The sequence below is a fragment of the Solenopsis invicta genome, chromosome 4 (genome assembly GCF_016802725.1).
Source record: "Solenopsis invicta isolate M01_SB chromosome 4, UNIL_Sinv_3.0, whole genome shotgun sequence".
Taxonomy (NCBI): domain Eukaryota; kingdom Metazoa; phylum Arthropoda; class Insecta; order Hymenoptera; family Formicidae; genus Solenopsis; species Solenopsis invicta.
Genome location: NC_052667.1, coordinates 17,975,303 through 17,994,600, shown reverse-complemented (window position 1 = coordinate 17,994,600; position 19,298 = coordinate 17,975,303). Strand labels below are relative to the sequence as shown.

The 19,298-nt window shown below is 29.9% G+C and overlaps 2 protein-coding genes across 12 annotated transcripts in view; one reads left to right on the top strand and one right to left on the bottom strand.

Annotated features, from left to right (window-relative positions):
* LOC105204129 (solute carrier family 26 member 6) overlaps positions 1 to 10,366 on the bottom strand; it is a 97,552-nt gene extending 87,186 nt beyond the window's left edge. For 3 of the 8 annotated variants that reach the window (XM_026140349.2, XM_039448569.1, XM_039448571.1), the window contains exons 1-3: positions 10,182 to 10,366; positions 4,117 to 4,320; positions 3,527 to 3,799 (exon numbers count right to left, since the gene is read on the bottom strand). In XM_026140349.2, the coding sequence (XP_025996134.1) occupies positions 3,527 to 3,799; positions 4,117 to 4,219 (376 nt within the window). In that variant the 5' untranslated portion in view covers positions 4,220 to 4,320; positions 10,182 to 10,366. Of the gene's footprint in view, positions 1 to 1,957; positions 3,345 to 3,526; positions 3,800 to 4,116; positions 4,321 to 7,494; positions 7,814 to 9,956; positions 10,106 to 10,181 lie in introns of those variants that run through there. The other 5 variants (XM_039448573.1, XM_026140351.2, XM_026140350.2 and 2 more) reach the window with 5 other exon arrangements.
* The window catches only part of LOC105204358 (bifunctional peptidase and (3S)-lysyl hydroxylase JMJD7), a 38,621-nt gene continuing 29,433 nt past the window's right edge, over positions 10,111 to 19,298 (top strand). For 3 of the 4 annotated variants that reach the window (XR_005574638.1, XR_005574640.1, XM_039448574.1), the window contains exons 1-2: positions 10,111 to 10,348; positions 12,975 to 13,454. Coding sequence is in view for 1 of the 4 variants with exons in the window: in XM_039448574.1 (XP_039304508.1) it covers positions 10,288 to 10,348; positions 12,975 to 13,454 (541 nt within the window). In the remaining 3 variants the exon portion in view is untranslated. The remainder of the gene's footprint in view (positions 10,349 to 12,974; positions 13,455 to 19,298) is intronic. The other variant, XR_005574639.1, reaches the window with a different exon arrangement.

Below are 19,298 nucleotides of genomic sequence, written 5' to 3'. Positions count from 1 at the left end.
GAAGGATTTATCCTTTGCTTCAAAATAGGCTTCAGTTTCGGCAATGACCTCCTCATTCGAGCCAAATTTTTTTCCCTGGAGCATTTTTTTGAGATCAGCAAAGAGCCAGTAGTCGCTGGGGGCTAAATCTGGCGAATACGGAGGGTGGGGAAGCAAATCAAAGCCCAACTCGTTGAATTTTACCATTGTTTTCATGGACTTGTGGCATGGTGCATTGTCTTGATGAAAAAGGATTTTTTTCTTCTTCATGTGCGGTCGTTTTGCTGCGATCTCCTCCTTCAAACGTACCAACAAGTCAATATAATAATCACTGTTGATCGATTTACCTTTTTCCAGGTAATCAATGAAAATCACGCCATGTGTATCCCAAAAAACAGACGCCATGACTTTGCCAGCAGACTGCTGCGTTTTTGGACGCTTTGGGCGACTTTCGCCAGCCGCGCGCCACTCAGATGATTGCCGATGCGACTCCGGAGTGAAATGATGAATCCATGTTTCATCCATGGTTACGTATCGACGCAGGAAATCCTTTTTATTGCGAGTAAATAGCGATAAACAGCTCTCTGAATCGTCGATTCGTTGCTGTTTTTGTTCCATTGAAAGCAATCGCGGCACCCACTTGGAAAAAACCTTTTTCAGGCTCAATTTTTTATGAAAGATTGTAAATACGCTTCCAGATGATATCTGTGTCATTTCTGCAATGTCACGGACCTTCACTTTGCGATTGTTCATTACGATTTTTAACACTTCACTCACATTTTCCGGTACAACGGCTTCCAATGGCCTACCCGAACGTTCCGCATCGTTTGTGTCCGTACGACCACGTTTAAACTCAGCATACCAACGACAAATCGTTGATTTAGATGGAAAGGAGTCCGGATAACATTTCTCAAGCCATTGCTGGGCTTCTACGGTGTTTTTACCCATTAAAAAACAATGCTTTATCAACACGCGAAACTCACTTTTTTCCATTTTTCAAACAAATTACAAAGTGACTTTGCTCTAACCTCAATAACTCAGCTGTTTGTGGTCCGATCGACGTGAAATTTGTACACGTTTCATGTGAAGGTTCGCATTCTAGGGAAACGTGGCCAGCTTGGTACTACTAGCGTTATCTCTGGGTTAGTCTCGGGCAAACCAAAATCTTATACTCTCTACATATACTACTCACATTTTTGAGTACATAAATGCACACTTAATTTTATTTCAATAGTGTAAAGCATAAAAAATACTCATATAACTACTTGTACTTCAGCAATAAATAAATCCCGATTTTTTATAAACTTTCCCTGGACAAATTATTTTTTTCTACTGTTAGAGAATCCTGTTACGTCTAGCGCCCAAAAATTTTCTTTAATTTTCTGCGCCATCTGCATACATTTATTAATATAATTCTCAATATGGTTAAATTTTCTAAAATATGACAGAAACCAATTATAACAAGAAATTTGACATATAATAATAATAAAATAATAGACTCGTGATCGCATGATGATTGCGTGTACCGAGTGCTATCGCGCCGTACACGTAAACCTGAGATCACTATTTAAAATATCAATCATATTAAATCAGAAACAATATGTGAAACCGTTCCCCACCCCCGATACACCTCATCTACAATCTGAGGGTATAAATACGGGGCAAATTCAAATTTCCATGTCATTATAGATCTGACTGATCGGTAAGGCGCGTACCCAACGCGACTTCCAAACGCAAGATCATCTTGCTAGATTGGATGGGCTACCTATTTTTAAGATAATAGAACTTCCGCGAGACCAAATATATAGATATCCAAGAATTATTCTCAATCTTAAAATTTATTTTTCGCTGAGAAATTTTCCTAAAAATTATTTTCTCTAAATTTATTCTCTTGCTACTTACATCTCCAGAAATTATTTTCTCTCTAAATTTATAAAATATTATTCAAACGAGATTTATTTTTCATGAACTAACTAACCTCTATTCTTCTTTTCCTTTCAACAACAGTCAGGACGAGCGATATGTAGCTACCACTAGGTAGCGTAACCCTGATCTGCTTCCCGTCTAATCATGTACCCTCCAACAATCAGAACGAGCGCCTCCTAGTATCACTAGGTGGCGCTCGTTCTGATCATCCTCTTCTTCCGAATACTAGAATTTATTTCTGAAAGATAAAATCTCGTTTGAAATTAAATTAAAAATACAACAAGCCTAGCGCTCTATTTCATACTAATTTTCTTACATTGGTCTTGGAGAAAATCTATTTAAAAAAATCACGCTTATACGTTAATTACTCTTCAAAAATTTTCATAACTAATCAGCTTGCTTATTTTAGAGATTTCTTTTGTTTTTTTCCTCTCCTTTCTCTTTCTTCGCTTCTGCGGCTTTGTTTTTCTCATCTAAAAATCAAATTTTCTCTTCAGAAAAATAAGAAAACCGCTAAGCATAAAAATACATTAACTCTAAATATTCTTTGGCAAGCCTACTAATTACGCTGCTTTGCAAAATGGGTCCCAGGGTATGAGCAAGGAAAAAAAAAAACGAGGCAAACACGTGCCACCCAGTTTGACCCGTCCACTGCGTTCCCTCCTTCTCCGCCACGCACGAACACAGTTTCAAATAGGCCGGAACGGCGATTACGGACCTCTCTGCTTGTCCCAAAAAATCGAGCCAATCCTCGGGACACATTCGCTTCCATTCGTACCCCAACGGCCCACGCAAATGAGCATCTACGTGCGAAAACCTCCGTCGCCCGTACGGCTGCACATTAAACACTATAATCCAGTCAAATGCAACATAACTAAGACACCCGCAAAACATTTTTTAATTTCTTGAAGCCAAATTATACTCACAATCAGCTATACACCCACCTATGTATTCTATGTTTTTTTCTTTTTTTCTTTTTTTATATACTTAATACATATATTAAGAGTTTAAGCTAACAAACACTCTTATTATTTCACACACACCCACACTCACCTCACGCAACCCACGAATCCTTCCACACGCAAATAAATAAACGGAAAAAGAAAAACTCCTCACATTCAAACTTCAGTCAAATACTTAAAATTAATTCCACTTCACATCTCTCTTAAAATTTGTTGTTAATTAAATGAAAGAGATCCTCTATTTAAGTGACAACTGGTGGCAGCGGCCAAAAAATACAAATAAACCAATTACACCGCCAGTTCATAACCGGCGGACGTAACAATCCCATAAACAGTTTCTAATAAATAACTTAGGGGTCGGTTCTAGGTAAAAAATCACCTCCATTTAACATCCTCCTTTATGAAGCAGCTCATATAGTTTATAGTGGTCTAAATATCCTTATTTGAGTAGTTTAGACATATTAATCTAAAAAAAATCTAAAAAACATTCAGAATTTTTTCAAATTATTTCCTTATATTCCTGAAAAGTGTTTCAATTTGGGCAAAAAATCTAAGACTATCTAAAAAAGTTACAAAGTTTACGTAATAATTCTAAAAAAATTAAATAAATTGTGACACAAGTTTTTAGCAAGGTTTGTTTTATCGCTTCGTATTCTTACCTATAGAAACGTGCTTAGACGTGCCGAAAAGAAAGTATACAAAGACAGGAAAGAAGGCCATATATATGCCAACTACTGGTGGTAGATTTCCCAGAAGCGCATAAGCCATACCTTGCGGTATATGCATAATCGCCACAGTTAGACCTGAAATAATATCGGGCAATATGTTTTTTCTCCAATTGTATTGACTGAGCCATTGTACCACTGGGACTGTCGATACCATGCAAGATTGCCAGTTCTTCGATTTAACGTCGTTTATAACATTCCGTATCACTATGAACAGATAATTTGTGTTTACAAATTTATCCTGGTAAAAAAATTTTAATAAAATTTTGATAAAATGTTAATGGCATTTTATTGAATTTTATGTTCATTTTAGAACATTTTGACTAGTGATTTCTTAAAAATTTTATCACAAATTTATCAGTCAAAAAAATATCAAATAAAAAAAATTAAAATTAACATTTTCAATAAAATGTCACTAATTTGTCAAAACATAGTATATGCACTATTTCAATTTCATAAAAATTTATTACAATTTCAATACAATTTCGTTATCTTCGTATTTATGTCTCATTATTGTAACTTACGGGATGACTTTGGTTTCTGATAATCATAATTTTGATTTAGCGTTTCATGTTCGTAGAGAGGCCTTTCCAAGCGTATTTGCAATAGCGTATTGCTCTTATTCATGGCTGATTCACAATTATGTGAGTGCGCTTAATTTTAAGAACTGTATTAGTCTCTAGATTCAACGTGAAAACTGTAATTATCTCCTTATATCTGCATTATATCTGCAATCAAATCAATATCGTATTTTTATAACTGATATAATATCTTTCATCTTAGATAAAGTATATCTAAAATTCGATGTTTCTTTATTGTATCGATGATTGCATATCTTGATTAGAACAGAGCCAAGTCTTTTACATTAAAAATTGTATTTTGTTGCTTATGCTTTGGTTGAAATAAAAAAATACTATTAAAGCAGATTTTTCCTTGATTGAATATTTGAAAATATATTTCTCTATTTTAATTGGAACAATTGTGTTATCTTTTTTTTTTAAGGAGAATAAAAATACAATCGCGTAGAATAGGAATTTTCTCAATAAAGATATTGTTTCTTCACAGAATTTATTTTAATTTTGTGACATTATTTTTTTAAGACTTAAATCCATGCCCGTAATAGATAACAATGTATATACTAATATGTTATTTACAATCATAACATATATTGCTATTAGAATTCCAGCAATTAAGTCTGCATTTGCTTCTAACTTAACTTATTATTCTTATAATTAACAACTAACGTAATTACTTTATATATTTCAAACTCTTATTCGTTACATAGCAATGGTTTGCAATTAAAAGAATGAAATATAAATTATCTTTAAGAAAAGCTATCATATGGGTCATTCTACATCATTTCAACCAGAATTGGTCGCTTCATCACTTTAAAAAATTTTGATGCTGCAATCATTTATTAATTCATATTTGGAAAGTTCAAAACCAATTAAAAAAAAATTTTTTAACCTTATGTTTGATTGTAGCAGCCATTTTAAGTCGGCGACGTACAGCAATTTTTTAATTTATAAGCATTTACGTTAATTACTGTAACTTTTATTCTATTTGTCCAATTTGAATGAAAAGCCATTCAGAGCTTAAAATGTTTTCTTTTAGGTCATCACAACTTTTTCTATAAAGTTAATAGTTTATATGTTATCTTAGATTTTTTCCGTAACCTCCAGATCACCTCAATCAATTTTTAATATAATGTTGTATATGTAAAGGTCTTACTGACATGCAAATTTCAGATCTTATCTAGGTTCTCCATTTTAATTAAAACTACTAAAATATTGGACTGTTTTACAATTTTCTCATTTTTGAAAACCTATAAAAAATAAGAAAGAAAACACCTCAAATTTGTTATTTTTATTCTTATCTGGTACTCACTATTCACATAAAACATTGATTAAAGTGTTTTATCCCTTTCGTGAAATTTTGTCTTAAACATGACAAAAATTTAAAATTAGTATCTCGGATATAATTCAAAATAATATAAAAATTATTAACTTTATGGAAAAAGTTGCAATAACCTAAAAAAAAAAAACCATTTTAACCTGAAGAGAATAGTTTTTAATTCATTCAAATCAGACAAATAGAGTAAGAGTTACAGTAATTAAAATAAATCTTAAATTAAAAAATCGCTGTATGTCACCCACTTAAATCTTACTACTTAGCCAGCGTGGAATCATTCGCGTTCAAACAAAATTTCTTGCTTTGCATACGCCGGTACAGTACGTACTATACGCGCTTATACCCTGCCTAAAAAAATTTTGTTGGTAGGGAAATATGGAGCCGCTTTTTAATTACTATTATTTCAAGACATGTCAGTGTGAAAAATTCATAGTGCACTACTGAAGCTTGGCAGGTAAAAGTGCTAAAATTGGAAATAATTTTTTTATTTTTTATAATATTTTATTTTACCAATATATTTGCACATATTTGTAGCTTTTAACTTTTTATTAATAAAAGTATTTGATTTTTATATTATTGTAGAAATGTTGCATCATACGAATACATATAGTTTAAAAAAATATATAAATATAAAGATTTAATTTTTACTTTTCAACACTAAATTTGTATTAAATTCATTAAACTCACAGAAATGAAGTTACATTTATTAAAAATCTCATATTGTCTGCTAATATTATATCATAAAAATAAGCATTTTTTATATTGCTAAATTAACATTAAATTATAGATCCAAACCAATGGAACATTTTTTAATAAAAATATGATTCTTTAACTTTAATTCCTCTTTTAAATCAGTTCTCTATAAATATTTTTAAGAAAATTATGATTTTTTTAAAAATTACTCTACAATTATCGTAACTTTGTTCACATACTTGCCAAATATATATAGTTTCATCAATTGTTATTGCCATTTCACTTTTTAATCATATAGTAGAAGGTTGAAACTAACAACCCATACGAAAAAAATCACTGGCCATGTATTATAGTACATGTAATATAAATATTACAATAACCACACGTAAATATTATTGGATTTTGTGTAATATTTTCGTACAGTATGTATCGTCTTATTACAGGAAAAATAATACACGGATTACAAGAAACGTAGTACAGGGATTACATGAAACGTAGTATATGGATTACAGGACAATTATTCTTATATAATACAGGCTATAAAATCTTACAGGTCAAATTTTACACAGGCTAGCTGTAATATTTGATAGCCTGTATTATACATTTAATAAAAATATGTACAAATGTATATTATATAAATTATATTAAAATTTTTATTAAAATAAATGTATAGGTATGAAATTAGAAATGACAAATAAGCAGTTTGTTATCTAAGTATGATATACAAACTATTCACTGTATTTCTATAAATAATATGTAATAGAAGCAACAAGTTCAAAATTTTAAAACCTGTCTACTTGAATATAACTAAACTTGAATATAATTAAACCTCAGCAGTGAGAAATTAAAAGAATGGATGTCCTTGTAACATAATACGCTCAGCTCCATCCACAAGAAATAATGTCTCTTGTATAGACAAGGTCATATATTACGCTGTTACGTGTGCTGTGCATCAAATGAAATCAAACTATTCACTGCTTTCTGTAAACAATATATAATAGAAGCAACAAATTAAAAAAAAAATGCCTATGTGAATATAACTAAATTTCAAAAATCAATTCCTCACTAATGTAAAATGAAAAAAATGGAAGTCCTTGTAATAACAAATCCTCAGCTCCATTCATAGAAAACAATGTCTCTTGTATAGACAAGGTCATATATTACACTCTTAAGAGTGATGTGCATCAAATTTTCCAAGTGTTATAACATATAATTGACAAAGTGTGACATGAATATGGTAACGAAATAAAGCTAATTAGATCAAATGCGCATTATTAAATCTGTTTTTGTCTTCCTACCTTCCTTTAATGCCTATCTTGCTTTTTTCATTGAAAATGTGATTCGCTTTCTCACATCTGTCTCCAAGTCATAATTTTTTAACTCTAGCGTTAATCTAAATGTATATTTTGAATGAACTAATGTTTGAAACAAGTATCAAATGATTGAATAAAGATAATAAAAATGATTCCGATGCCTGTTGTACATTTAATTTTACAAGTTGAGTCTTAAAGGCCTCAACGCTGCATGTTCTCTCTGTTTTTAAAAATTTGTAACTGAATTAATTAATAAGTAAGGTAAGTACATTTTGAATCATGTTTATTAAAATTAAGTATAACTTTTACAATGTATATAAAGTTCACTAAACTAGATAAAATAATACATGATATTGAATGTAAAAGTAAATGTATAACAGACATTAGAATCATTCTTATATCTTCATTCAATCACTTCCCCTATAACCATTTCTGCAACTGCAAAGGTTAGTAACAGATTTTGATCCGCATATGGCTTACATTGATATTTCCGGTACTGTTAGCAGATTTATACCAAATATACTACAACTTTGTTGGCAGAGTATATGACAAATTGGCGTTGAAAAGCAAGTAAATCTGTTGAAATTTTTGACGACAAATTTATAACAAATATTGAACAAGTTTACTATTGCAAAAATGTTAGCAATTTTCACGCAAGAATGCAATATTATCCCTTTGTCAAAATACACGACAGATTGGAAGTTGATAGCAGACAAATCTGTTGTACATATGATTGACAAATTGATGGCAGATAGTAAGCAAGCTTGCTATTACGAAAATGTCAGTATTTATCACACAAGAATGCAACATTAGTTGAGTTCCGTAAAGGGCATAATGTGCATGATATAATCCTTGTTGATCATTAAAAGTTGAACAAGGATAAAATATGTTACATTACGCACGTCATGCTCTCTTTACGAAATTCGGCCATTATCTTTTTGTCAAAACAATTATGCAACTAATTTGTTTATAATAATTATAACAACTATAACAATTAAGAAAGCGTTATATGTTTTTTTAGTAATTATTTCCGGTGAATCGATTGGTGCAATCAGTTTTTCTCTACATTCATTTTTAATAATTTGTTTATAACAATTAATTGCAAAATTGACTTTTGCAACGTGCTCTTTACGTCAATAATGTTTTATAACGTCAATTATGCTTCAATACTACTTCTAATTGTTATTTTTTGACTGGTCTGGCCACGGGCAGAAAAAGATTTTGATTATTTATATAGTTTATATTAAAAATATCTAAGGCTAAATAATCATAGGGTTAGTGATAGTTTAGCAATATTCAAAACGCAAGTTTCTTTCGGTTCAATTCAGCTTTACTTCAAATATAACTTTTTATTAACGATATCACATGTGTACGATTAGCTCACAAGAGAACCTTTCAAAGTGTCACACCCCGATTTTAATGAAACTTTATACACATTTAGGTAATTTAATTAGATGATTTTAGAAACTATCAGTTGCGGCGCATATTCGGTTTCAAGGGGTGAAATCATCCCTTACGTGTATAAAGGTAAGGAAATTCATGTGCAACTTGAGTGCATCTCTAGTAAAAAAATTTTTATAAAATTTTTATGACATTTTGTTGAATTTTATGTTCTTTTTGAAACTATTTTAAATAATTTTATCAAAATTTTATTGAAAATTTATTACTTTCAATAAAATGTCATTAATTTGTCATTACAGTCTCTGCAATTTTTCATTGCAATTTCATAAAAATTCATTATAATTTCAATGAAATTTTGTTACTTTTTCATTAAATAATATTAAGTATTTAATAATTTTACGTTACATTTTCATTGAATTCTCATTATAATGTCGTCAGCTGCTTTTCATTAAACGCAAAAGTAATTTTTTTAACAAAATGTAATTAAAATTTTATTTTATAAGTAAGAACTTTGAATGGCAATACAAAGATTTAAAAAATAATTGCAAATATAAAGATACATACCTAGATCAAACTCAAAATTATAAGAGGATCAGGATGTGTGTGACATCAAATATTATAGAAATCACTTTAAGAATAATTGTTATGATTTTATTTGCTACTTCTTTGACAATAATTTTGTGATAAATTCTTGATACAGTAATAATTTTATAATAATTAGTAAATTCGTTAAAAAATTACTTTAATATCATTGCCATATGAAGAATTCATCACAAAATAAATTGTCAATAATGTATTAAATAAGATCATAATGATCTTATTTAATGATTTTTCCTAAAATTGTTTCCACTTAATCTTATTTTGATTTCTTTTGTCTACTAGGTTTTTAAAATTATACTACATATATAATAATTTGATGAAAGTTTTATATAATTAATGTATAAAAACAAATTTTGCAACTTATTCATTAAATACGCTGAATGTATAAATAGCTAGTTTTAATGTTATATTCTATATATTATTATAAACATATTTATAAAACTTACATTAGATTGAAATTATAAAAAACATTTCTTGATCTTTAATTGTCACTGTCTCGTGCTAATTATTCACTGGCTAAACTTACATTTACATATTAAAGTCCTTCCTTATAAAAAGACAATGAGATCTTTATATATATATACATATATAATAGCGCGTGACTATTATTCACGAGTGTCCATTAGAAAACACATTCATTGGCTGTGTACACAATATTCATTCACACTTACATGAAGTGAGAGTTTTCTAACCTACATCTGCTTACATCCATCATCATCGTCGTTGTAACGAACTTGTCAACAAACGTCCTGTTACATTCCTTTTATCTCGAATAAAATGTCTAATGCTGAAGTTAGAATCCAAAAGGCGTTCCACATTCTGTCACAAGAGGCAAAAGGTTTGTCTTTCTATTTCTTAGCAGATTTCCTAGCAGATACGCAAGTTAACCTTACATTCAATAGCACACCAATTCCCACGTGTTTGTATGTATCTATGTATATACATACATACATATGCATATACCGTAGTAGAAACATTTTAAGTAAAAATTTGATGAACTAGACATTTCATTAAATTTAATTAAATTTTAATGATTGTAAAATAAAATTTTAATTACATTTCGTTAAAAAAATTACTTTTGCGTTTAATGAAAAACAGCTGACGACATTATAATGAGAATTCAATGAAAATGTAACGTAAAATTATTAAATACTTAATATTATTTAATGAAAAAGTAACAAAATTTCATTGAAATTATAATGAATTTTTATGAAATTGCAAAATCGCAGAGACTGTAATGATAAATTAATGACATATTATTTAAATTATAATAATTTTGTAACAAAAAATCGCAATAAATCTCTATAATAATACTTTGTATAATAACACTAATAATGACTTAACATTTTATTGAAAGTAATAAATTTTCAATAAAATTTTGATAAAATTATTTAAAATAATTTCAAAAAGAACATAAAATTCAACAAAATGTCATAAAAATTTTATCAAAATTTTATAAAAATTATTTTACTAGAGATGCACTCAAGTTGCACATGAATTTCCAATTTTTGTTTAGTTAAATATTTATGTAAACATAAAATGTAATTTATGACAAGAATATATTAGTTTTATTTATTTAGTCTGTGTAGTAATATGAGTATTAATATCCCAAATATAGGGTATACCATTTGGTCCCATTTTATTTTTGATAGTCAAACATCTAGAAATCAAGGAATTTTATAGAAAAAATATGTTTTAGATAGAAATTAGAGAATTTCGAGGGGAATAAATCAAAAGTAATAAAATCAACTTCCAAAGAAATAAAGAATTTTCAAAGTTATCATTTTTTTTTATGGAATTAAGTTTTTTACATTTTACATAATAGAATTCTTTTAGTTATTTACATTAAAAGTATTAAAGTTATTCGAAAGTCCACAATTTATTTTATATTTTAACATATTTTTCCCAATAGCAACATCTGTATTATTGCTGGCGTATTGCTTGCATCTTAATATTGCTATCAGAATAAGTTCATATTTATTGGCAAATACCATCATGATATGATAACTTTGGCAACTTGTCACTTAATTGTCAAAGGGTGCAGAAATCACACAACTTGAATGGTTTAGTTTACACCTAGCTGTTCAATCCTAATTCATCCTAAAGTGAATTGGATTACGAAAATGTTTACGTCACATTGAGCTTATTCTTAGCAAGAGCAGAATGAAAATAAAATGTGGCTAACCTAGTAAATCATAAACATGATTTATAAATTTGAAGTTATGAGGTAAACGTTATTATATTCATTCAGAATAATAATTAACATTTGTTTCGTTTGTTTTTGTAGTTTTACTAAAAAAAATACCTATTCTTATATATTATCCTTTGCATTTGATCTTGTTACTGTTAATTAGTTATGTTATATGTTGGTAACACTCGCTACGTTTCAATCCTAAGCGTTTACACTATTACACTTATTCCAATCCTTTACTCTACTCTGCTAAGAAAAGAAGATTAAAGTGGATTGTAACTCATTTACATCCAAGAAATTTTACTTTACTCTAGAATGAATCGGAATTGAATGGCTGAGTGTAAACTAGGTCAACAACGTACTCTCTATTCCACAATTCTATATTACGCACCATGGTTTCGGCTTTTTTAAAATTGTTATTATTAAAATTCATGTTGTTGTCATTATATTGACTTTAGGTCTGTTCTTAGCTGACCGTCTTGCATAATTCTCATCTTTTCTCTTTTTCTCTCCATCGTAAAAAGAAAATGAATAGATGAACTACATATAAAGTTCAACTAATAGCTACAAAGAATTGCTTTATAGTAATTATAAGACCATACAATGCTCCGTTATTGCCGATAATACAAGAATACATGTATACATTATTTTCATTTTGCTTACGTCAATTCGAAATCGTTGAAGAGAAATATACAACAAGTTGTCAGCATCATAATATCACAGATTTGCACGATTTTACTGAGACATGCATTACTGGGTTAATATAAAATATTTCGTGAACTATTCATGAATTTTTAATCTTACATTTTATAAAAATAAAAGGCTAGAATTAAACTCTTCCTTTTTTATACATTATTTTATGTAAGAATTGAGACTTGTGAGCAGTCACTATTTTTGTAATACTAATCGTTAATATATACTGAAGAGAGATGGCTCGAAGAAAAAAGGATACATAAACAAAAACACACTCGCACAAAATACCTATATTATGTTAATGCAAAACGAAATTTTGTCCCTTTTTATGTTACAATTTTGAAGAATTTTGATATGTCCTTTTAAATTATCATAATTTTTTACAAGCTAATAGCTCAGTATTGTATTACAAAAAAATTCTTGAAAAAAAATTTTTTAATGACTATTTTATCACTACAATAATTCATCGTCATAACATGAAGTAATGAAATTTTTTTATACGATAACAAATAATAGTACAAATTTTTTTCTAAATGTTATACACTTGTATATAATTTTATTATAATTTCTTATATTTTAGAGTTGTATTTGCAAAGCGAAGTTGCAGAAATAAATCATTCAATTACACCACTCGTCTTCTATCGAGAGTACGTCTCGAAGAACATACCATTAGTCATAAGAAATGCGGTAAAACATTGGCCTGCAATAGATAAATGGTCTATACCATATTTTCACAAGGTGCTTGGCGACGAAAAAGTCTCGGTCGCTGTAACGCCAAATGGTTATGCGGATGCAATAGCTAAAAGAGATGGCGATGCCAAAGAATTTTTTGTAATGCCCGAAGAACGTTTAATCACAATATCAACATTTCTTGACATGTTGGAGAACACAAAAGACGACAGTGTATTTTACATACAAAAACAAAATTCGAATTTTATGCACAGCTTTTGTAAGTTGTGGCCGGACGCAGAACACGAGATAACCTGGGCCAGCGAAGCTTTTGGAAAGCAGCCTGATGCTGTAAACTTTTGGATGGGAGACGAAAGAGCTGTAACTTCTAGTAAGGTTTTATTTTACTTGATAATATAAATATACTTAAAAGTATTTCGGTATTTCATATTTAAACAAAATGGTTGTATTTATGTAAATTTTATTTTTGTAATTTCAAGATTTTTGCAAATTGTATTTCTCTTCATACATGACTCATATATATGTATATATATATATATATATATATATATATATATATGAGTCTAAATGAATCCACAATAATGTAATACTTAACAATATAATATAGATATGATACTATACAACATAGAAATATGTTAATATTATATAACATTACATCTATGTTATATTTGGGATTTGCTGGACATATAAATATTTCTGTAATATGTGTGTAATCATATAATATTGCGAAGAAATAAATTATTTTATAATATTTTTGTACTACAATTATTAGGTGTACAACTTAATTTTCGGTCTTTTAAAAAAATATATTATTATTTACAAAAATAAATCGAAATAAATCGAAAAAGATAATAATGTAGAATTTAAAAGTTCTGCTTAAAAAGCGATGACTAATGATAAAAAATATACACTTGATACCAAAATTAAAGAATCACCTATTCTGATTCCCAAAAATAGGCGAAATTTAAGAAAGTGTAACTTTGTTAAAAATAATTGTAAAAATATGTTTAAAAAAGTATTTTAAAGCTTAAAATCTCTAGTTTCGGGATTGATAATTTATTAAATGATTTACAGATTGTTTACGAAGTCACACGGATTCAAATGAAAATGCGTCAAATCTTAACATTTTTTACAAACTTTGCAAAGCTCCATGGCGTGAAATAAAAATTGCACACAAATGTGGTTTACAATATTCGAAAGCGTGAATTTTTATCTTTAATTTGTGTATTTGTTGAGTGTTGTACGATTTTTATTCACTGTATTATTCAATATTGAAGCAAAAGAAACCATTGTTGCTTTAGTGTTGAATAACTTAGTGAAAAAAAATCGTACAACGTTTAACAAATACGCAAATTAAAAGAAAAGGTTCACGCTTTTAAATACTGTAAACTGCATTTGTATGCGATTTTTATTTCACGCTGTGCAACTCGATAAAATTTTTATAAAATTTTTACATTTGACGGATTTTTTAAATAAAATTTGCAAAACTCCACGGCGTAAAATAAAAATCCCACAGAAATGCGGTTTATAGCATTCACAAGTGTGAACCTTTACCTTTAATTTGCGTGCTTGTTGAGCATTGTACGATTTTTATTTACCGAGTTATTCAACATTGAAGTAAAAAAGGCCATTTTTTTTCAGTGTTGAACAGCGCCAAATTTTTGTAGTTTAAACATTTTTTATTTTAATAAAATTTTATATTTTTTTTTCTTTAATTTTTTGCGATTAAATGTTAAATATGGAGCATTATTTATAAAGTAATCCACCTTTCCTCCCCCAAAAAAAGAAAGTTTTCAGCGTTTAATGCCGGTAACTTCTAGTAGACTATTTTGATTTTAAAAAATCAGTAGAGGTTTTGAAAGCTCTTTTCAAGTCCTTTCACGTTTTTCATCTTATGAAATTGGTTTTTTTGAAAAGTCAAAACTTATGTAAGATTTTTGAAAAACAAAAATAATCTTTTTTTTTCAAATTTAGACATCTTTGATTTTTTTCGCAAATATCTTAAAAAAAAAGTAGAAATTTTCCCCTTTAGCTTTTTATATGACAGAGCGCGTCATCCACGGTACAGCTCGGGCGTTGTTGCCAGTACAAATGATTTAATTAGCTTTATTGCTTGTGGCTAAACGTAAGATAACTTTTTTATATATGTATAAAAAAGCTATATGGACGAGCTGTACCGTGAATGACGCGCTTGGTCCTACAAAAACTATATCTTGAAAACTAAAAGGCTGCCTATCTTGATCATGATCTCATTATAAAGGGGAAGATTTCTACTTTATTTTTTTAAGATATTTGCGAAGAAAATCAAAGATGTCTGAATTGGAGAAAAAACGATTTTTATTTTTGCTTTTCAAAAATCTTACATAAATTTTGACTTTTCAAAAATCTGATTTCATAAAATTAAAGGGCGTCAAAAGAGCTTTCAAAACCTTTAGTGGTTTTTTTTTAATTGGACTAATCTACTAAAAGTTACCGGCGTTTGAAGTTAGACGCCGAAAACTTTTTTTGGGGGGAGGGGGAGGATCACTTCATAAATAATGCCCTATATATTCCATTGAAACTTTTCAATTAAATACATCTACTTGGATTAGAACAGATTTTTCATTAGAAACACACGGATAGTATCACTTCAATTTTATTTAAAAAGAAATTTAAGATATCACTGCTTGGGTTTTATTAACCCGTTGAGGTTATACTTCCAAATAATAACGGTCACATGGGATCCATTGGAACCCCCCTACACAAAATCAGTTGCTATTTACCAGCTTTTTGATATTTCGTCGCAAAAATTTTACTAGACATACCTTGGTCTATTCTTGGTCATCCAATAATTTTTTAAAAATAGAATTTAACATAATAAAAAAATTCAAATAAAATAACGGCAAAATTTGACTTTTACAAAAATTTTATAAAATTTTTAATTTTTGAGATAATTCAACAAAAATTTAGGAGTGTATTCTCAAGATAGTATACTTTCAGATAAAAATTAATTTCGTAGAAGGTTGTTTGATTTTGAATGGTCTGTGTACCTTTAAAATTAGCGTGGGGTCTTTTGGACCCTAGTAACCTCAACGGGATAAAAAATAAAAATACTATCACTTCCATTTTATTTGTTAAAAGTAATACAGCAATTATTTCTAAGAGTAATATACAATATTTTCCTTATAATTGGCGCAATTTAAAGATTTCATACTTTTTTGGAAAAATACATTTAGATTAGATTAAATTTAAGATATTTATATTTAAGTAAATACCATTTGGGTTGGAATAGAAAAATTTTTTAATGATAATACAGAAATATATTTACGTTTTGTATAGAAATTAAAGAGATTTTCTATTCTAATCACATGGGTTAGAATAGAAAATTTTTTCAATAAGGATACAAAGATGATATCACTTGGGTTTTGTAGAAAAAAATAAAGATTTGAAGAGTACGCGCGCGCGCACACACACACACACACACACACACACACACACACACACACACTCACTCACTCACTCATCCACTCACTCACTCTCCTACCCCTTTTCCCCCTTTCCCCCAATTATTTGAAGATCACTTTCTCAGTTACGACACTATCGTTCAAAGATTAATTTTTATATCATAAAAATCTTACCAACAATAGTCATTATTACAATGGGAAAAAATTTTCGTGATTCAAGTAAATATGTTATCAGAACCATTCAAGCAAATTATTTACTTTACGCAAGTAAAGATTACTTCAAAAAAGTAAGTAATACTTCAAAGAAATATTTTTTACAAACAAGTAAGATTTATTTATGTAAAGTAAATAATTTGCTTTAATGATTCTAATAACATATTTACTTAAACCACGAAAATTTTTTTTACAGTGTACATACATAGAATAACTTGCTATTATACAATGATTTCTCGTTAATTAGATTTATTATAATTAATATTAAAAACATATCGTTTGTTTGAGACAAACTTTACATTTAATTGTAATTATCCATTAACTCTTAAACATGTAAGTAGGTCTGAAAGACCCCATATGAAGCTTTGAACGCTTGCTGTGTGAAGTTGGAATGAGATAGGAGGTTCGGACCAAGACGTAAAAAAAAGTTTGAAATCTCCTCTTTTGATTGATATAGTTGATCAACTTTTTTGGTCAAACAGAATTTGAACCGCACGGCAATAAAGTTTTGTTAGAGTCAATACACACGCACGCGCGCGCGCGCACACACACACACACACAGGGTGTAACAAAACTATCGCACCTGAAATGTGTGTGTGTGTGCGTGTGCGTGTGTGTGTATATGACTTAGTAGCAATTTTCTGCAAGACTGCTGTAAATCTAGCAGTAGATTCTTGAAAGATTCTGCCAACAAGACGTTATGATCTGATTCCTCATTCTGTTCAATTCTCCTGAAAGATTCTGCAGTCAAATTCTTGCAAGAAATTTGTATATATATATCTGCTGCAAGATTTGTAAAATTCTTTTAGCAGAATATTATAGTATAGCCTTAAATATAGCCTATATAGTATAGCCTTAAAATGAATTAAAAAAAGATTAAATTTGAATTAAACATTTCATTTACGTACAAGATTAAATAACAATACAAATTGTTATTTATATGTAAAAATATAAAATTTTATGTGGAACAGCGTTCCACACAAACATCATATTTAAAAAGAATGAGAGCGAGTTTTCGTTTCAAGCAGCTCATATATATATATATATAAAAGAGCTCACTGAAGTATGAACTGGACAGTCGCCCGCGGCGGCGCCTAGACATAACGCCTGTGGCTGCACTCGACTCACGAAAAGATCTTCCACAGCGTGATCACCCCGGTGGCATCAGCACTCACTTGTTAAATCCATTTCATTCCGAAATTGTTATAAACCTTGCAGCAGATCTTTCTGCCGCTGATTAAGCAGAATCTGTACAATGTCTGCACAAGATCTACGCGTCATTTTCGTTGTAAGAAACTTACAGAAAACTGCTGATCATATTTGAACAAAATCTGTAAAATATTTGCATGCTACTTCTGTTGAAAAAATCTTATGTCACTCTGCTGAAGAACTTTGCTAGACTGCAGTTGCGAGAAGAATCTGCTTCAAGATAGCTCAATATTTGTACCAAGTTTCTGCAAACAGTTCATATACAAGTACAGTGCACGAATATTGAAGTAGTCTGCTAGCAATCTACCAGCATGGCTGTATTGAGAATAATCTTCTGCACATCTGACTCAATTCTACTGCAATTAACTGCACGCAGATTCTATCTTGCAGAAAATGCTATTAGGGTTAGATCATCACATCATTAACGTCCTCCCCGAAGATTACCTTTGCGTGCTTACCGATATCTACAACGAGCTTTTTGCAGAAGGGATCTTTCCCCCTCAATGGCTTGACTCTCTAGTGGTCTTTATTCCCAAGTCACACGGCAGCGGAGTTAAACCTTTTTCACTTTTATCATGTTTCTTCAAAGTATTGGAAAAAGCCATTTATTTCCGGTTGAAATGGTTCATCGAATCACGCGACCTCCTTCCACCCTTCCAGATGGACTTCCTCTTGCGTAAATGCGCTTCTCTCAAATGTTTTGTTTATGCTAATCTTATTTCATACAAGATATGCGCATTTCTAGATATCAAAGGGGATTTTCATAACGTCTGTCCCAATATTTTAATTAACGATCTGACTAACCTAGGCATCCTGGCCCGCACCCGGAAATTTATTTTTAATCTTCTTGTAAAGAGACACTCCTATTTTGTCATCAACGACATTCTCAAGGGACCCTTCACTTCTCGCAAAGGCACTCCTCAAGGAGAGTTCTTCACTTAGCCCCTTGTTGTTCAATATTTATCTCAAAGATGTCGGTGATTGCTTAGTTGATGGCGCTTATATTGTCCAATACGCGGACGATATTACTATTTTTGCCGCTGCTCGTGATATTATCTCCGCCAAAGAACTTGTCCAAAAGTCCATTGATAATTTTCACAACTTCCTAACTCAAAGGGGACTTGATTTAGAACCCGCCAAATCTCAAGTCATGGTTTTTAGCAAGGGCAGATTTCTTATTCATATGCGCCCCATCCCTATCAATCAAGAGGAAGTTCCCAGAGTTGAAACTGTCAGATTCCTTGGCCTTTACCTGGACTCAAAGCTTTCAGGAAAAACACACTTCAGATACCTACTTAATAAGAGTCACAAATGTCATCTCCTCTTTGACTGGCACCAAGTGGAGCTCT